Source organism: Neofelis nebulosa, chromosome 7, assembly GCF_028018385.1.
Source record: "Neofelis nebulosa isolate mNeoNeb1 chromosome 7, mNeoNeb1.pri, whole genome shotgun sequence".
NCBI lineage: Eukaryota > Metazoa > Chordata > Mammalia > Carnivora > Felidae > Neofelis > Neofelis nebulosa.
The window spans coordinates 99,646,412-99,662,824 of NC_080788.1; the positions used below are offsets into that span (position 1 = coordinate 99,646,412).

Here is a 16,413-nt window from a genome sequence, read left to right on the forward strand (position 1 = left end):
CGTTTATGGCCTTTCTCAGGAGTAGGCTTGTTAAAAAGTTAAGTCCCCGATATTTGGAGGCAGACCCAAACACATCTAAGTTCTAAATGTTTCACACCAAATTAAGATTCAGGAGGTGGGTATCACCAGGAGACAGTGCCAGGGCTCCCAAGGAAATCAGATGAAGAGCAAATATTTTCAAGAGCTTGGGGGACTTTCTAATTATACTCGGCTGGAGAAATATCGTTCCAACAAAGGTGAATTGTCATCCCAACTAGGTAAAAACCACGACATTCTGAAGAGACATATGATCTTCCCTCATAAAAATCTTTTATTGGCACACCAGAAATATCCATTTTTTTCTAGTACAGTAGCTGTATGCATCTACAATGGCCATTCTGTGTAAACTACGTGTTACAAGTCACTAGAAATCTAATTAGCAAGATGAATTTAATAAAGAACAAGAGTAATTATGAGTCTACAGCGGCCCAGCCTTCGAGTCTCATTGGAGAGTAAATCAAATATCAAACTAGTGTTGCCCTGCAACAGAGTTTTTCTGTAGCCAAGAAACCAAGATGGACGTAAACAGGATAGCACCCATTCAATAAATTAGGTACGCTTAACTAGAAAAACACTGTAACTGATAGAAATGACCTAAATAAAGCACAAAAGGAAATAGTCAGCTATTTACATATATTATTTTTTGCCAAAACTTTAGTTTGTTAGCCTTCCCACCTTACCTCTTCTATTTGTTATTCTTGTTTTTTCATGGTGAATTTCTTGGCTCACTGGCAAATGCTTAGGCAACCGATCAGGACCTCTTTCCCTGTTCTCCGTTTTCTAAAACTTCACGGCAAACTAAAGAATCTGAAAGGTAACCTGTGCGAGTCTATCTCTCTAGAGAAGTAATGAGAATTATTGTTCTGTTCTCAGTCACAGCCATGACGCACGATCGCATTTTTCTTCCACACATTGTTTGAACTACTCCAGAGAGCTGGGTTGTGCATGGCAGCAGAGTGGACGGATTGGTCATTTGTGACAGGCACAGGTACACATGGAGACAAGCGTGTTTATCCTGAGAATGGGGGTGCCGTGGACTGCAACTTCAGATCCCCCATTACTGAAAATGGGGTCTCTCTCTGGTTGCTTTTGTTTCACATTTACTTTTAAGGCTTAGTGTCAGTGCAGCATTAACAAATAAGAATGCTGACGTCATTTCTGTCAAAGAAGGGCTCTGTGATGAATGGCAGCAGGTACCATAATTAAAATAGCGTTGTTGAAAAGGCATCGAGTTGGTATGTTTCTGCCGCTATGGCCAGAATGTGTAGATTTTTAGCATCGCTCTTGGAGATCTGAGAGATCTTGCCAATGAGCCTCTTTGTCCCTTGTTTATTCCCTTTCTAGTACTTATAACAATTTTGTAATTGTTTTATTTTCAGTTTGCTTTCCTATGAGAATATAAGCCCCAGAAGGGCAGTAACCACACCTGTGTATTCACCACTGTGTCTCCAGTGTCTAGAACAGTGCCTGGTCCATAGTAGGTTCTCAATTAAAAACTTGTATTAAATAAATGAACCAAATCATAAATCTCCTGGTCTGCCTATGTCTAGAGACTTTCTAGTTTGACTCGATGACCAGGGTTTCTGGCCTATCCTAATCATCCTACGTGCTGTGAACCTCTGTGTAGCCCTATGGCTAATATTTTTGTGCTTTGATGGATAGTATAACTTCTCAATGCTGCATTCGTTCTGCCCATCTCTCAAAGACTAGCTATGCAGGGCTAACTCTGCATGAGAGATAACAGGGCAAGAACCTTGTAGGAGGTAAACTGCAAGCTCCAAATTCAACTCATTCTTCCCCGGCTCTCTTTACAACCTCTTTGTCAGAAAGCTTAAGAAAAAGGTCATCAGGAGAATATTCTCTCGGTGGTACCAGTTCAGTAAGTCACCAATAACATGATCAGAAAAGAAACAAAATAGAACTCACCTACATTAAAAGAAACTTAAGTTAAATGAAAGCAAAATCTGGGAGTGGAAACTAAGTGACACGGTGGGCTGTCTAGGTCCTTTGTTGCTGGACGCGGAAGTGACGGCAGGCATCAGAGCAGGAGGGGGGTTGGAAAAGAAGGGGTGGAGCTGTGGGTTGTGAAGACACGGGGGTCCAGCTTTTCTCTCCTCCTCCCCCTCTGCTTCCGGAGTGCTCCCTCTGCATGCTGGCTGAGCTCTTGCTGTCGCTCTCTCAGGCAGAGGTGAGGACGGCCCGGCCCGTCGTCCTTAGGCTATTGATGCTCTGCTGGAGTAGAAGTCGGGGACTGGGAGCCCGGTGTGAAGCGTGACCTGGGGGACGAGACTGTGAGTCCTGGAGGCACCGCGGGAACCCTCCCGGCATGCCCCTCCCCAGGGCACAGGGCATGTGTTCCTAATTCAACAGGGGCCCTGTTGGCTTCCTTTAACGTCTATTCTAGTAGACGTTAAAGAGAATTCTAGTAGAATTCTGCCTGTGCGAGGAGCCTGGCCACCATGGTGGGCTCCCAAATCCTGGAGACACTTGATAATATGGTTCTCATCCATCTGCCTCTTTTAAGGATCCTGGGAAGACCGTGTTCCTTATGACCGAAGACACAGGCATTGATCTGCAGGTAGCAAAGCCTGTTGGCGAGGACGCAGTGACACTGCCAAGTCCATGGATAGAGAACAGGTGAGCAGACAACCCTTCCCTTACCACTTGTCCACTAGTCACTCCCAGGAGGGTAAGCCTTTTGTATGGGGAACGAACAGGTGATTGCCAGGTAAGAAGAAACATGGGCACTTATACGGTTTCCCTGGTTCCATGCAGCCTTGCACTTCAGTGGGAAGCTGCACGGATGAGGCTGGAACTGTTCCATGCGGGGCTGTCATCCCTCCCCTTCTCGTCCCTGTCTCCCCCAGCCCAAGAGTCTTTCTCCAGATACTCAGAACATCCCGGAAACCGCTGAAGAGCATTGAGTGCCATACTCCTGGGAAGGGGAAACAGCTGAAAATGTGGAAAACTTCGAAGGAGGTTTTTCTAAGACTCACTTCTAGGGCAATTTATGGTTTTCTTCCTTCCAAGGTAGAGGCTGACCTCTGAGAGATTAGATTTCAGCCTCCCAGAAAACCCGGTCTAGTCGCAGGAAGAGAGAAGGGCAGAGGTCACTGGGTTGCAATCACTTTTACTGCACACACTGATAAACGACAATTTTTTTTTTTTAATAGTTCCCGAGATTGCAGTTCTGAACAGAGCAAAAATCACCTGCAGTGTTTTGATTCCCAAGGCCTATGTACCTTAAGGCAGCCGTCTGCTGAATGAGGTGCACAGCTGATAACGAGAGCTCCAGGTGAGAAGGGCAGGGGCAGCCCCTCAGGGCACCCCACAGCTCTCTGATCTTTGCCCCAGCCGTGGCCCCTTGGTCCCACCTTGCCCCTGTGAGGCCCCTCATACCTTAGAAACTTTGTCCTGGTTGCTCCCTCTGCCAGGAAACCTCCACACGGCTCGCTCCCCACCCCCCTCCAAGGCTCAGCTCACCTGCCACAGCAATAAGACCTACCCTCAGACTGCAGCTGCCCGCCGGTCCAACCCCAGCACTCTCCACCCCCTCGCCCTGCCCTTGGCCTTGTCTCCCTTGCACTTATTGCCTTCTAACACATTATATAATTAACGTAGTACTTTGCTTATTATTTCTTCTATCTCCTGTAACTCTACGAGGGCACAATTTTGCATGTTTTGTTTTCACTGATAAACAACAATACTTACAGTAATTATAATAATGGTGCCTTACGTATTAAAGGCACCCAGTAGGTGTTTGTTGAGTGAATGCATGAGAAGAACCTGTAGTTTTGCCATTTGCAGTAAATCCTAAGTAAGTGGCCCACAGGCAGGGATTGTTTTCTATCCCTGTGGCATCTAATAGAACCGAGTAAGAGTGCAGAGAAGATGTTCAGGATTTCTGATAATGGTGCTAAAACTTCAGTCTCACACCTTCACTTCTGGGGTGCTTCTGGCGCTCTGCATAAGTCATTCCATCTGTTTTCATTCCAGCTGGTTCAGGGGTTTCGTTCCTACTAGGGATGAATCTAGGCCTCGGGGACGATCAATAGCAAACCATGAACAGAGTTCCATTTCGCTGTTCATTAGACTGCGTCCAGGCTTAACGAAGGGGCTGATGCTGATCTGGAATCATCTCAGTTGTCACCGTTGATCCCTTTCCCCTCTCCTTTCCTCCGTGTCTTGGTCTGGGCCTTACACGGTTGGCTTCCCTGTCTCGGGGATCAATGTACTGCCCGCGGGCAGCCTTTGAAGCAGAGCGAGCAGAAGCCGAGGTGACACCCGGGGGCGCGGTGCTTACCTGCACGTTCCTGTTCAGGCTGACGGCCGGGAAGAACAGGCCTTCCACGTTCTCGAAGGCTATGGGCCCCTGCTGTTCGTCGTTGATAAAAAATGTCAAGGTTTTCCGATTTAAGTCGAGGAGCACCCCGATGGTGGCCCCCTTGGTGATTCCTCCCTCAGTTCTGTGAGAAAAGAAAACATCATGTGTCATCATTCTAGAAGCTCTCCTTTTTGTGCCAAATGTACAAACCCTTTTGACTAACCAGTGTTTCTCGACCTGTTTAAGAATATCGTTCCCCACATCCGAGGAGCATCTTCAAATATCTTTTTTCCTTAATCACCCCTCCTCACATAAAATTTTCATATCACAGATATGCTGCGTATGTTTCTGTGTTGTGTATATATCTGTGCTTTGTGAATGAAAAGAGTAACATGTTTTGCTTGCCCCCAACCCCCACACTAATTTTCACTCCCTTGGGGGGAGATAGCGCCCCGGTTGAGAATATAGAGTCAACCACACTGCTCTGCTGTTGCTGAGGGCGAACTCTTTCTCAGAAGGTCTCTACCACTGAACCACAGCAGCAGAAAACAAATCAGTAAAGTGCAAGAAAAAACAAAGTAGGCTTTGGGCTATCAGAGCTCTGCCTACAGCTGTGCTGTGCACTTTGCACAAATGGTGTGGCTTGAACATCAACTCCAAAATGACTTAATTTGAAAGTCAAAATAAAGAGGCACTTAAGCTAAATCTAAAGCATATGCATGAAAAATTGGATTTGGGGCCTTATGCTACTCATTAAATAGAAAAAATCATTCCGGAAAGATGTTAATTTTTGGCCTGTTGAGTTTGAATTGAGAAGGCTGTCCATAAAATGACAACATCGAAGAGGATTCTCCCCTGCAAAGTGAAACAATTACGTTGTAGAAGATGGAGTGGTTTTCAAGAACCTGCACTGAAATGTCATTTTAAAACAAAGTATGTCTTATGCTTCAGTTGGTGGTTTCTCAAAAGTCATTAGCACGGATGACCAGATTTGTCTTACTGGCCACTTCCCAACTCTTTGAGGTCTAGCAACATTGAACTTCACCCTGATCTCAGCAGAGCATACAAATTGGTAAGTGTTGTTCCTCCCCCCGCCCCAGCATGCAGAATACAGACTGTACATAGCGGTTAAAAGACAGGCTTGTACGTTGCATCTTGTTAATCACAGCTTCAACAATGACAGCACAGGCGACGTGCAGTCTGCACGCAAGCAGACGTGTTCAGCTTCAAGAACGTGGTTTTTTTTTTGTTTTTGTTTTTTTGTTTTTTTTGTTTTTTTGTTTTTTTTTTTTGCATAGTGTGACACTTATATTATTCTTTACTCCTTTACTCCAAAATAAAGAAAATAGAAGGGAAAAGTAAGTGTGCTACCTCGGGGAATGGCATCAGGAATCTAGTGACTGAGGGCTCCCCCACGTGTAAATCACCAAAGGTGACCGCTCATCTACATCTAGAAGGATTTGATATCAGGCTGCAAGGGCATGTATGTTCACTTTCAGCGATAGTGGACAACGCACACCTGAGTGGAGATGTATAGAAAATGTCTAAGGGAGTAGGAAGTGGAGGTCCTAAGAATCCTACTGGCTGGAGAAGGAGCAGAGATGATGTATCCAGAAAAAGGTGAGACCGTGGAGCCCACCAGCCTACCACTGCCAGACTCACTTTCCTTTTGATCTGACTGAATAGAACTCTATATTTTTTTCCTTGAAACACCAGTGAGAGCGTATCTCAGGGAAATCTTTGAGAATAAGGTGGATGAGGATCCATGAAAGACACCTCTCTACTTATACAAACCAAATGATAAAGGAAGTGTAGGGGGAAAATGTGTAGCATAGATTAAATTATAATTGCTTATGATTTGCTGTTAGAGGCAAACCTAAGGAGATTTCTATGTTCTCTTTCCCCAGCAAACAAATCAAATTTATACGATAATAAGATAGTCCTACCCAAAGGAGTAGGTGCTAAAGGTTCTCAAGTTACCCAAACTGACATCCATAAGATTTAGTTTAATGAATGGCTTCTATTCTGGGCAGTGGTAGTAATAATAATCATACCAAGAAGAACAATGGCTTCTGTTTTCAGATGCCTCTGATGTGACACATTTCCCCATATCTATCTCATTTAATCTTGAGAACACTCCCACATGAAAAAATATTATTATCCTAATTTGGTGGATTTGGAGAGGAAGGTTCAGAAAAACTCAATGACTTTCCTGGGAAGTTGTAGCTCGGGATTTTAGAATCCTGGGATGTTTTCCTGAAATGGATATGCATTGGAATCCTTAGTTTCCAGCCATGGTGGAATAGAACAGTGAAGGGCCTAGGAAAGTGCTCATGTCTCTGGCATTATGCAAAACATCATATATATATATATATATATATATATATATATATATGCATGTATATATATATACATATATATATCTTGCATATGCATGTATATATATATATATACACACACACACATACATACATATATACATATATGTGTGTATATATATACACACACATATATGTATATATGTATGTATGTATATGTATATATACATGTATATGTGTATATATATATATATATATATATACACACATAAAATAAACAAACACTGAGATGGAGAGTGGTAGAATTCCCATGCTACCCACTGAAGACCACCTGCCTGGCTCCCTTAATGTCATCTCTTTAACAGGACTTTGAGCCTGGGCTCTCGTTTTTGACCAGAAGCCAACGTGAAGAAGGCTCGGTTTGGGGGCCGCTGGGTACCTGTTGGTATGCGAGTTGTTGTGCATGAACCAGCTCCGGTTATTGTCCACATACATTGCCCAAGCTTTGTCGTCCTTTCCTAACATCACATCCTTCATCACATCGATGCGAGCCACGCCGAAGGCAGGGTCAGGGTGGTTGTCATAGCGGTCTACAGTTAGCTCCCAGTAGTGGACGCCCTTGGAGAAGCCGGTCTTCCCCAGCACCACCCGGTCATCGTAGCTGCTGCAGGTCACAGTCAGGTTGTCATTGGAGAAGATGATGTCAGAGTGTGCCGAGCCGGGGTCGAAAGCAAACCAGGCCACTGGGAACAAGAGAAGGGAGTGCGGTTACTAAGGCAGACCCAGCGAGCTCTATGCCGCAACACGCTCCTGCGCGGGTGAGGAGTGTCGTGTCCCGTTTTCATGCTGCCATGCAGGAAGGAGGCTTCCGGGGCCAGAGGGGGCCCTGAGTGAGCAGACCGGGGGCATGTCCTGGGAGGTGGCACTGTCTGCACCCAGAAGCAGACGGAGGACACAAGACCGATTCAGCAGGGGTTACCTGACTCAGACTGCACTCCCAACCAGGTGATCCGGGAGTGAGGTGGCATCGATTTTGGAAGGTGCAAGTCCCTTCACCCGGTGACTGGGACAACAGTACACCAGAGACATAAAGGGAGAGGGTGCGCTAAGATGCCTGTGTAACCCTGAGGCGGGGAGGCTAGGATCTACAGTCCTAGATGGAGGAGGGATAAAACACACTGAGTGAAACCAGCAAATATCCCTTCGGCAGAAGTGCTGAAGTCTAGTCATTTTGAAAACTTCCTTAAGCGGTATTGGAAGCTTAAAGGCTGCGAAGCTGTCGGCAACATGAGCTGATGTTCATGAGTGACTGTGACTCGGACTTAAGACAGGTTGCTTTCTTTGTACCTTAAAAATAACAGTTTGCATGTTACTCCTGACCCTAACGTGTAAACTATTTTGCTGGAGCAGCAGGTATTTTGGACATCGGGTGAACACAGAATGACATCTTTGAACACATCATTATGACTCGAGTTCTAAATGCCGCCTACCAATAACACACTCTGGAGAGATGTCATTGCTGATTTACTGAACCTGTGAGCCACCTCACATGCACTTTGGTCTTTGCTATTTGTAACAGAATAAGGTTATTCCATACCTGCCAACAGCTTTTTAATGTCAACTGTTGTCATTCCAAGTGAAAGGCATGGGAGAGAGAAATAGGAAGCAAAATTGACATTGATAAGAAAACAGGTCTCTTTTGATAGGCTAATACCAAAAAAGGACTCAATGTAGGACACTGCAAACATTACAACAGTTGGTCTGACTGGTACCTTTACCCACGTGAGCGCTCATAAAGAGTGCATTGGTGTTTAAGAAAAATGGGGGGAAATGTAACCTTCTTCTAGGTATAAAATTTAGAAGTACATTTTTCCAAGTATTTGAGAAACTTATAATAGGATTTTAATGACAATTAGACAATTTTATTGACATAAAATAAGCTGCCGCCATTTATTTGCTGAAGGAGATTGAGCATGCCAACCACAAAAGTAAAAGATGACAATCACAGTAGGTGTACTTGCCTAATTGAGAGTAAGGTGCAGATTGTGTCTCAAAATTGCATCCTATAAAGAGATACTACACATCAAAGCTATGAAACAGCAACCAGGTTGATAAAAATTATTTGTATACAACGAAAAAGCACCAGCTGAAAAGAATCACCAGAGGCCTGATTCATGAAAAACCAAAGCCCTTTTTATATTTGTTTAGTTTTCTGGATAAAAACTGTTTCTCTTGCTCTTTCAAAACGAAAAGTACATCTTTCTTTTTTCCATTTAACAAATCCTCCTCCAACTGATGCTAAACTATACAGCTTAAATTTTTATCATCTCCCCACGCTCAACCTTTCCCACTAAAATTTCCATTTTAAGAAGGCTTGCTGTTTAAAATGAGAAAAATGTGGGGTGGGAGGGAAGCTAAACAAAATAAAATACAAAATAAAAATGAGAAAAATTCACCCAATTGAAATGGAGAAACCAACAGATCTTGATAAAACTCTGTTCTATATTACTTGTCCATGCACTTCTAACTCTGGTGATGCAGGAAGGCCTTTGTCGTGACTTGGGCCCAAGTTAAATGACACATATATGTATAAATGAACATGGAATGTAACATGTATGTTAATAAAAGCATCTGATAATTGTTAATAATGACATGAATTAAATGTAGTAAAACAAATTACTTCATCCCCTTCTCAGATCATTTTGTTATATTAGTTCTTCTTACTGAAGGGAGGGGAGGGGGCCCTGGTGGAGGTACTATGGTGTCAGAGACATATTAGAATCACCTGTGGAACTTTTTCACCCCCTCCAAATCTTAGAAGATTTGGATACCCTCTAGCTACTCCATGAGAAACTGGGTTGGGGGGAGGAAGCAGTCTAGTTTTAAAATGTTCAAAGGTGTATCAACTATAGTTTCAAGTCATGTTGGGGACTGAACTGGAAAATGCATTTTTGAGGAGCACTAGGGTATCCCCTAGAAAGGATCATTTAATTTTTTTAAGTCAGTAAGACCCTTATAAAGTAATTTCTAAAACAATCAAATGATAATACACTGAATTCAAATAATTTTAGAATTAAGATGGCAACTTACCATAAAAAAAGGACTAATGATTAAGTTAAAACACAAAATTGAAAGGTTATGACCTTACTTTTGGTTACTTTATTTTACTACGGGATGAGTTCACAGACAAAAGAATCATCTTCTCCCGACTCATGGCTGATTTTTATGTTTAATTTCCACCAATTATCACTTAAATTCCCATTCATGGGTTAGAGCGTAGTGAGTACTGACCACAGGGGTTTGATTAAAGCTGAATCGCCTATCCCACTTTGGAAATAAATCTGTAGAATCCAAATAGGGCTTTTGAAAATTTTAAATGAATCATGCCTTGTGCAAGTCTTTTTCAAAACAAGTTCTCTGAAATCTTTTTACACTATTTAAAACATACCACCATACATTTAAGATTCAACGATACAATGAGCACAATGCTGTGAAATACAGCCATCACATCTCCCCAAATCCACATTTCATTTTATTCTCGAGACAGTACGTGTTACAAAGACTACAACAATATTTCAGTACATTGGACACAGGTGAAAAGAGTTCCATAACAAAGCATGTCTTGAAAGCCAGTAGTGCACAGAAAAACAATAAGAAACATACAAGCACAAAGAAAAAGGTCGTTTTAAAGGGAGCTTGAAGTCCCTGCATCCTTTTTGCACTGTCATGCTGTGGCCTTCTTCATTCCGGGATGTGGGATGAGCAAAAAGAAGAAAATAAAAAACAAAAGAAACCTTTGGAAATGTGAAATGTGCACCACGTGTATCCACGATTACAATATAGTCCTGAAGAGATCAAATAGGTCTGCATCTTAGATGTTTTCGGTTTCTATTTGCTAGACAGAGTTGATTGCACAGTAACGCATGTCTAGCTTCCCTGAAATCAGCCTGAAGCCCTGTCACAACCTGCTTGGCTGTAGGAAACTTGGGGGAAGCCAGCCTTTTCCATGACTTGGATCTTTGGGCCTTAGGCCAGTTAAGGGTTTCTAATTTGGCTAGTGATGATCCCTCCCCTTCGCTAGGGAAAAAAATCAGCCATGAGCCAGACCGTCCTACCAGTGAGCACGGGCTTTTGCAGAAAATACTTTCACTTTCTGCTCTCTGGTTTGCCCGTTTTGTAGGATGCATTCTGTTCTTGGTGTGTTTTTACTTTATTTTTCCAATAAAGATCTCTTGAGTCTATGTTTAATCAGACCACTATGAGCTGGATGCACTGATCCAGTCTCCCAGACACAGCTGGTTTCCTGGATACAGCAGGGTTGCAAATCTCCAAACGAAGGCCACAGCCTCCACTCAGCCAGCCTATGCCGTGCGATGCCACTGCATGTGATGACGGAGCGGGTTATCCGTGGCGGTACCAGCTTGTGCAAAAAGAACCATTTCGCTCGTCACTGTCCAATGCCATTGTACATTGACCACAGCTCGATGGTTGGGCCTTACACCACACAAACAAGAACGCCACAAAGCTCCAGCATCCAAATGCTCCTCAGACCGGAAGCAGGCCACAGACATAGAGACTAGCTCATTGCCCTCTCCATGCACATGAATGGCAAGAACAAAACAGGTATTCGGAAGATGCCATCAAGGCACAGAGAGATCAAGGGGAAAGGTCAGACGAGCTCAGCTCACCCGGTGCATTGAGAGACTGCAAAGAGGAATGCAAGCTCAGCTGGTGGGGTGAGGGTCGGAAATCAAAGTAGGATCTCCCGGGAAAGCTGGGTTGTAGATTAAGGGTGGAGGAGAAAGGACTCATTCTACGGAGCGGCAATCTTTCCGAAGGCACTGGAAAAGGGAGTGTCTGTTCTTCTGAATCTGTGTCTAAATGTAAGATCAACGCAAACTAGAGATCAGAAATCTGGTACCTGCCCGTGCACGGTTCCCCAAGACCTGCCTTACCAGTGCATGTGCACAAAGCCTCATCCATCCCGCAGGTGCCACGAGGCATTTACAAAACCAACGTGGCTTGGGGCTAGGAGGGCACTCTCAGCAGCCAGGACTCAAGAGCACGGGACACCTCAAATATCACAGACAATTGCTTTCACTTCTCCCAATTCTCAGTGGTAGAGACAGTATCTTGGAAGGTTCCCTTTTAATTCAATATTTTAGAGTTGAATTTAGAAACTTTAGAGGTAGATTTTACCCATTGATGACCAAGAGTAACACTTTACCCCTTTTGGCTACCTTGGAAGGAAGTTACTACCTGTATAACAATGGCGTCTTAAAGGGTTTTTGTTTAGGAAATGATGATTTTTTTTACCCACTCTTTGCTTTTCCATATTTTTCCCTTTTCTCTCTTATGTATATATTTCCATTTCTGAATGGACGAGATGATTTTTCTTGTGTACTAGCACACAAGACCTGCTCTTGAATAGGATAGGAAGATAGGGCTGAGCAAGTAATCAGGGAAGGAGCCTTACCTTTGTTTCCGAATTAAGATCAGACCCCAGCAATGCCACTTGGACATCTCTGGTTGTCTAATAATAAACAAACTGGGGCAGTGGTAAGGTGCGTTGGTGGCAAAAATGTCTTTATTTTCAGATACTTGGGTATGGCATGAAGGTCACTATTATATTAAATAAAGACTTATCGATTATCCGACCTGGTTTTAGAAGGGCTTATTAGATAGTTTCTCTAAATTGCTAAAATCACTCCTTTCTCTTTTGTCAAACAAGAGCTGGTTCTATGCAGCAGGGTGGTCTGGTCAGAGACAGATATTTTATCAATTGGGGCCTTTTTAGAACATAGTTTGACAATAATAATTTAAGAAATAGACACGGTACAATGGTAATATTCTCTGTCCAAAAACACCAAGCAACCATCTTTTCATTGAAAAAATAATTTTGTTTTTGCGGCCAGAGGATGTTCCTAGGGATACTTTTCTGGTTTGAGTATGTCGGCATGCTTCTCATGTTGAACATACCCTTAGCCTATCAAAATACTATTGTGGACATGTTCAAGCCAAAATAACTGAAGTGTGTGAGTGTGTGTGTGTGTGTGTGTGTGTGTGCGCGCGTGCATGTGCATATAACACGATCCTATTTGCAAAGCTCAGAATAAGGGGATTGGCTAGTTTCAGTTGAAACTGCCAAGAGTCAGTCCCATTTTAGTTTCTGAATTTACAATATTAAAATTAGCTTTTCGGGCTTTACTCTTATCCTTGGGGAATTTTCTTTTTAAGAAGTATAAAAAGATCCCAGAGAAAAGGAATTGCTATCTATGGAGTTAAGGTGTTGTGTTCCCAATCACAATGTATCAAAATTTCTTCAACCTAAACTTCATATAATTTCGGTGATTTGACGTACGTGGTCATTTCTTGGCTCAAAAACGTTAAATAAGAAATGATTCTGATTCTATAATTGTCTCAAGGGGGAACTAGTCTTTAATGGAAAAATTTTGAAATACAGCACCACAAACTGACATGGGCTTCGTTTAGGAAGAGAAGGCCATATTTATGTCAGTAAAAGATTTTTCATTAACAAGAATTTGCTTGGAAATGTATTTTTCACCAGGTGGTAGCAATCAATTCATTATATTGAAAATACTTGTTGCTTTAAAAATTAAGGGAAAGGATATACAGAGTAAAATGAATTCCAGAGTATATTGAAACTCCAGGTCATCATCTGAAAACCAAGGAAGAGATGTATACTGAATCCAGATCGCACGGACCATACCCAAGCCATCATGAATTGTACTCACCTTTCCTATTCTCAGTACTGAGTTGGTGATGGCACCATTCTGTGGGGTGGGGGCTGTGAGTAGCTGTGGTCATTCATACAATCAACAACTTGACACTAAAATAGTTATTGCTTTTCTATCCTCTTATGTGGGTCCATTATATTGATGACCCAATTTTCCTTGACTTCTCTCACTCTTGAACTATGCCCTCTCTTCAGGCAAGCTTATTTAATATCCAACCATTCCATCTCTGTCTTTTTTCCCCCCACCAATGGCCTCCCATACTCTTCAGCTGGGCTGATGTTCTCTAAGGAGAGTCTAAAAAAATTTCTTACCTCGTTGTGAAAACTTTCCAAATGAATTACAAGAGAGAGAGTGTTTTCCACCTGATCCCAGCAGGCCTAAACAACAGTGCCCCTTTATGCCCTTCCCCATGGGCACATAGTACAAATGTTTGGTCAGTTGCCTCTAGGTCATCTATGTTACCTGATGTTATCTTAGATTACAGGAGTCTTAGAGGAGGACGCTTCTTTCGGTAACGTCTAAGGAGCAATCATCATGCTTCCCCTTGAGATATCCTGGGTGGAAGAACTCATTGCCTCTGGGCAGCCCCTCTCCAGTTTACAATTACTGCTTATATTGCTCTGGATATTCTTCTTTGGGATCTTTACTCATCAATTGTAGCATTACTATCTGGGGCCAAGATAGTTTTAGTTCTTCAAGTATTTGAGGGCAGTCAGCAAACCCCTTTAAATCTTCCCTTTTCTGGGCTAAATAGAATCTATTTCCAACCCTTGTTCTATGGTATGGATTTCAAATCTTTACTTTCATTGTCTTGCCCCTCTGGACATATTCAAAAACATGAACCAAAGACAATATGATAATATTGGGAACAGTATTGCCACTCCCCGGTTTAGCCAAATCACACAACTCACAATGAATATACACACAGCTACGCAGGAAGGATGTACATCCTCCTCCCTCACCTCCTCTTGAAAGCACAACTATTGAGATCTGGAGAAAGTTTCTTAGTCATCAGTATTCTATTAGCCAAGACAAATAGGAACAAAGTTAATCTTTTTTTTCCCCCAAAATACATGATATGGAAGCCATGTTTCAGATCATAGCTAATATGCAGGATCATTATTATTATTTTTTATTAAAAATGTTTAATGTTTATTTATTTTTGAGAGAGAGAGAGAGAGAGAGAAACAGAGGGAGAGAGGGAGAGACAGAGAGAGAAGCAGAGAGAGAGGGAGACACAGAATCCGAAGTGGCTCCAGGCTCTGAGCTGTCAGCACAGAGCCTGATGTGGGGCTTGAACCCACGAACTGTGAGATCCTGACCTGAGCCAAAGGCAAACGCTTAACTGACTGAGCCACCCAGGCACTCCACAGGATCATTACTATTAATTTTTAATGTATATATCACTAGAGAAAGACACGTAGCGCCTTAAAAGATTTTTAATTTCTTGTCATGTTTCATTCTATGCAGTAATCTGTCTGCTGAAGAGTTTTGCTGAGTAAAAACAGTTTATCAGGAAAGACCAATGGAAAGAGCAGTAGAATGTCAGCTGAATACTGTTATGGTAACTCTAGGCACAGCTGAATCTCTGTGGTGGAGACTGTGGTCATAACGGGAATGCATCAAGACACAATTTCCATCAATTCTATCAAAGACCACCATTTTCCTCTTGCCTTTGCCTAGACTGTTTTCCCTTCCCACCCAGCATTAGCTGGATTCAGGAGTTGAGGCCTCTGTTTTAAAGAAGCAGTTAAGAATTATCAAAGCAAAGATCAACTGGGGATCACACTTATTATTTAATGACTTTTGGGTTCAAGGTGAAAAAAGAATGTGTAGGTACTGTACTCCTGTTTGGCTTAGTGTTTATACTTTTTGTTGCTGTTGTTCATTAGTTAATATTTACCGAACACCTACCGTGTGGCAGACATTGTATTAAAACTGAGCAGCTATGAAACATGAAGTTGGCAAACTGACCACAGGAAAAATAATAATTTAGAGAAAATCTTCTAGAGGTAGAATTTCTTGACTGATTCCAACATGTACAGAGTACGAAAGATTTCTGTAGTGTGGTAGAATATTTTGGAAATATTTCTCATCAGTCTTTGACGTATTATTTTTGGAATTCAAAGAGGAAAAGCAAACTGACAGGTCTTCCTTATGACAGTGTATGCTAATCCAGTTTCTTTGTGACTGGTAGAATTCTTGGTCATCTTTTTGTCTGGTAGCAAACAGCTTCATAACTTGGACAGCCCTTGGGTGCTGGGCTGACAAGACAGTTATATTTCAAAGCACAGTAAGGCAGAATATGTCAGTAAGAACTGCACAAATGGCATTAAGCATGAGTTTCAGTTCAATTATAAACCATCTGTAAAATAATTTGCCTTCTTTAGGAGACAAAGAAATGAATGAAGGAGGCTGAGATTCCTCAAATGATCTAATAAGCGTCCAAAGTCACAATTATGTCCAACTGGCACATAACTTACAATGAAAGGTGGTATTTAAGCTCTCTTAAGTGTGGCATTAATTGCAACTGGGAAGTGAGAAGCAAATATGTTTTGAAAAATTCCTTCTAAGGGAAGAAATGAAATAGTCTCTTACCACTCCTGGGACAATTGTGTACTTTGTCATCAAATCTCCACTCCAATTTAGAATTATATCATGGAGCTATTTATAAGTAACTACCACCAGAAGAACCAAAAATTCCTATATTTCAAATAGATACAAAAGATCCCAAAGGACTAAACTGCTCTCCAGAGTGTCAACTGCAAAGCATATTCCCCAAAACCAAAGACAGGGTCTGGATCCAATTCAGTTCTATGGAAAAATTCAGGAAATTCCCTGGGATATCATGCATGTTGTCAACATTGAGAGGAACAAGGTATCTCTCTTTTCTGGGTTCTGAAACCTATCATGCTTCTCACTTTGGATTTCGTAATATCGACCCGAATTTGTTCAAGTATGATTTACCTACCTT

General features: G+C 42.3%; 1 protein-coding gene across 9 annotated transcripts in view; it reads right to left on the bottom strand.

The window, feature by feature from the left end:
• Nucleotides 1-287: 287 nt before the first annotated feature.
• The window catches only part of TRIM9 (tripartite motif containing 9), a 111,072-nt gene continuing 94,946 nt past the window's right edge, over nt 288-16,413 (bottom strand). For 2 of the 9 annotated variants that reach the window (XM_058739028.1, XM_058739027.1), the window contains exons 8-13: nt 11,370-11,558; nt 8,703-8,744; nt 8,279-8,302; nt 7,121-7,424; nt 4,343-4,505; nt 288-2,315 (exon numbers count right to left, since the gene is read on the bottom strand). In XM_058739028.1, coding sequence (XP_058595011.1) covers nt 2,253-2,315; nt 4,343-4,505; nt 7,121-7,424; nt 8,279-8,302; nt 8,703-8,744; nt 11,370-11,558 — 785 coding nt within the window. In that variant the 3' untranslated portion in view covers nt 288-2,252. The remainder of the gene's footprint in view (nt 2,316-4,342; nt 4,506-7,120; nt 7,425-8,278; nt 8,303-8,702; nt 8,745-11,369; nt 11,559-16,413) is intronic. The other 7 variants (XM_058739035.1, XM_058739033.1, XM_058739029.1 and 4 more) reach the window with 6 other exon arrangements.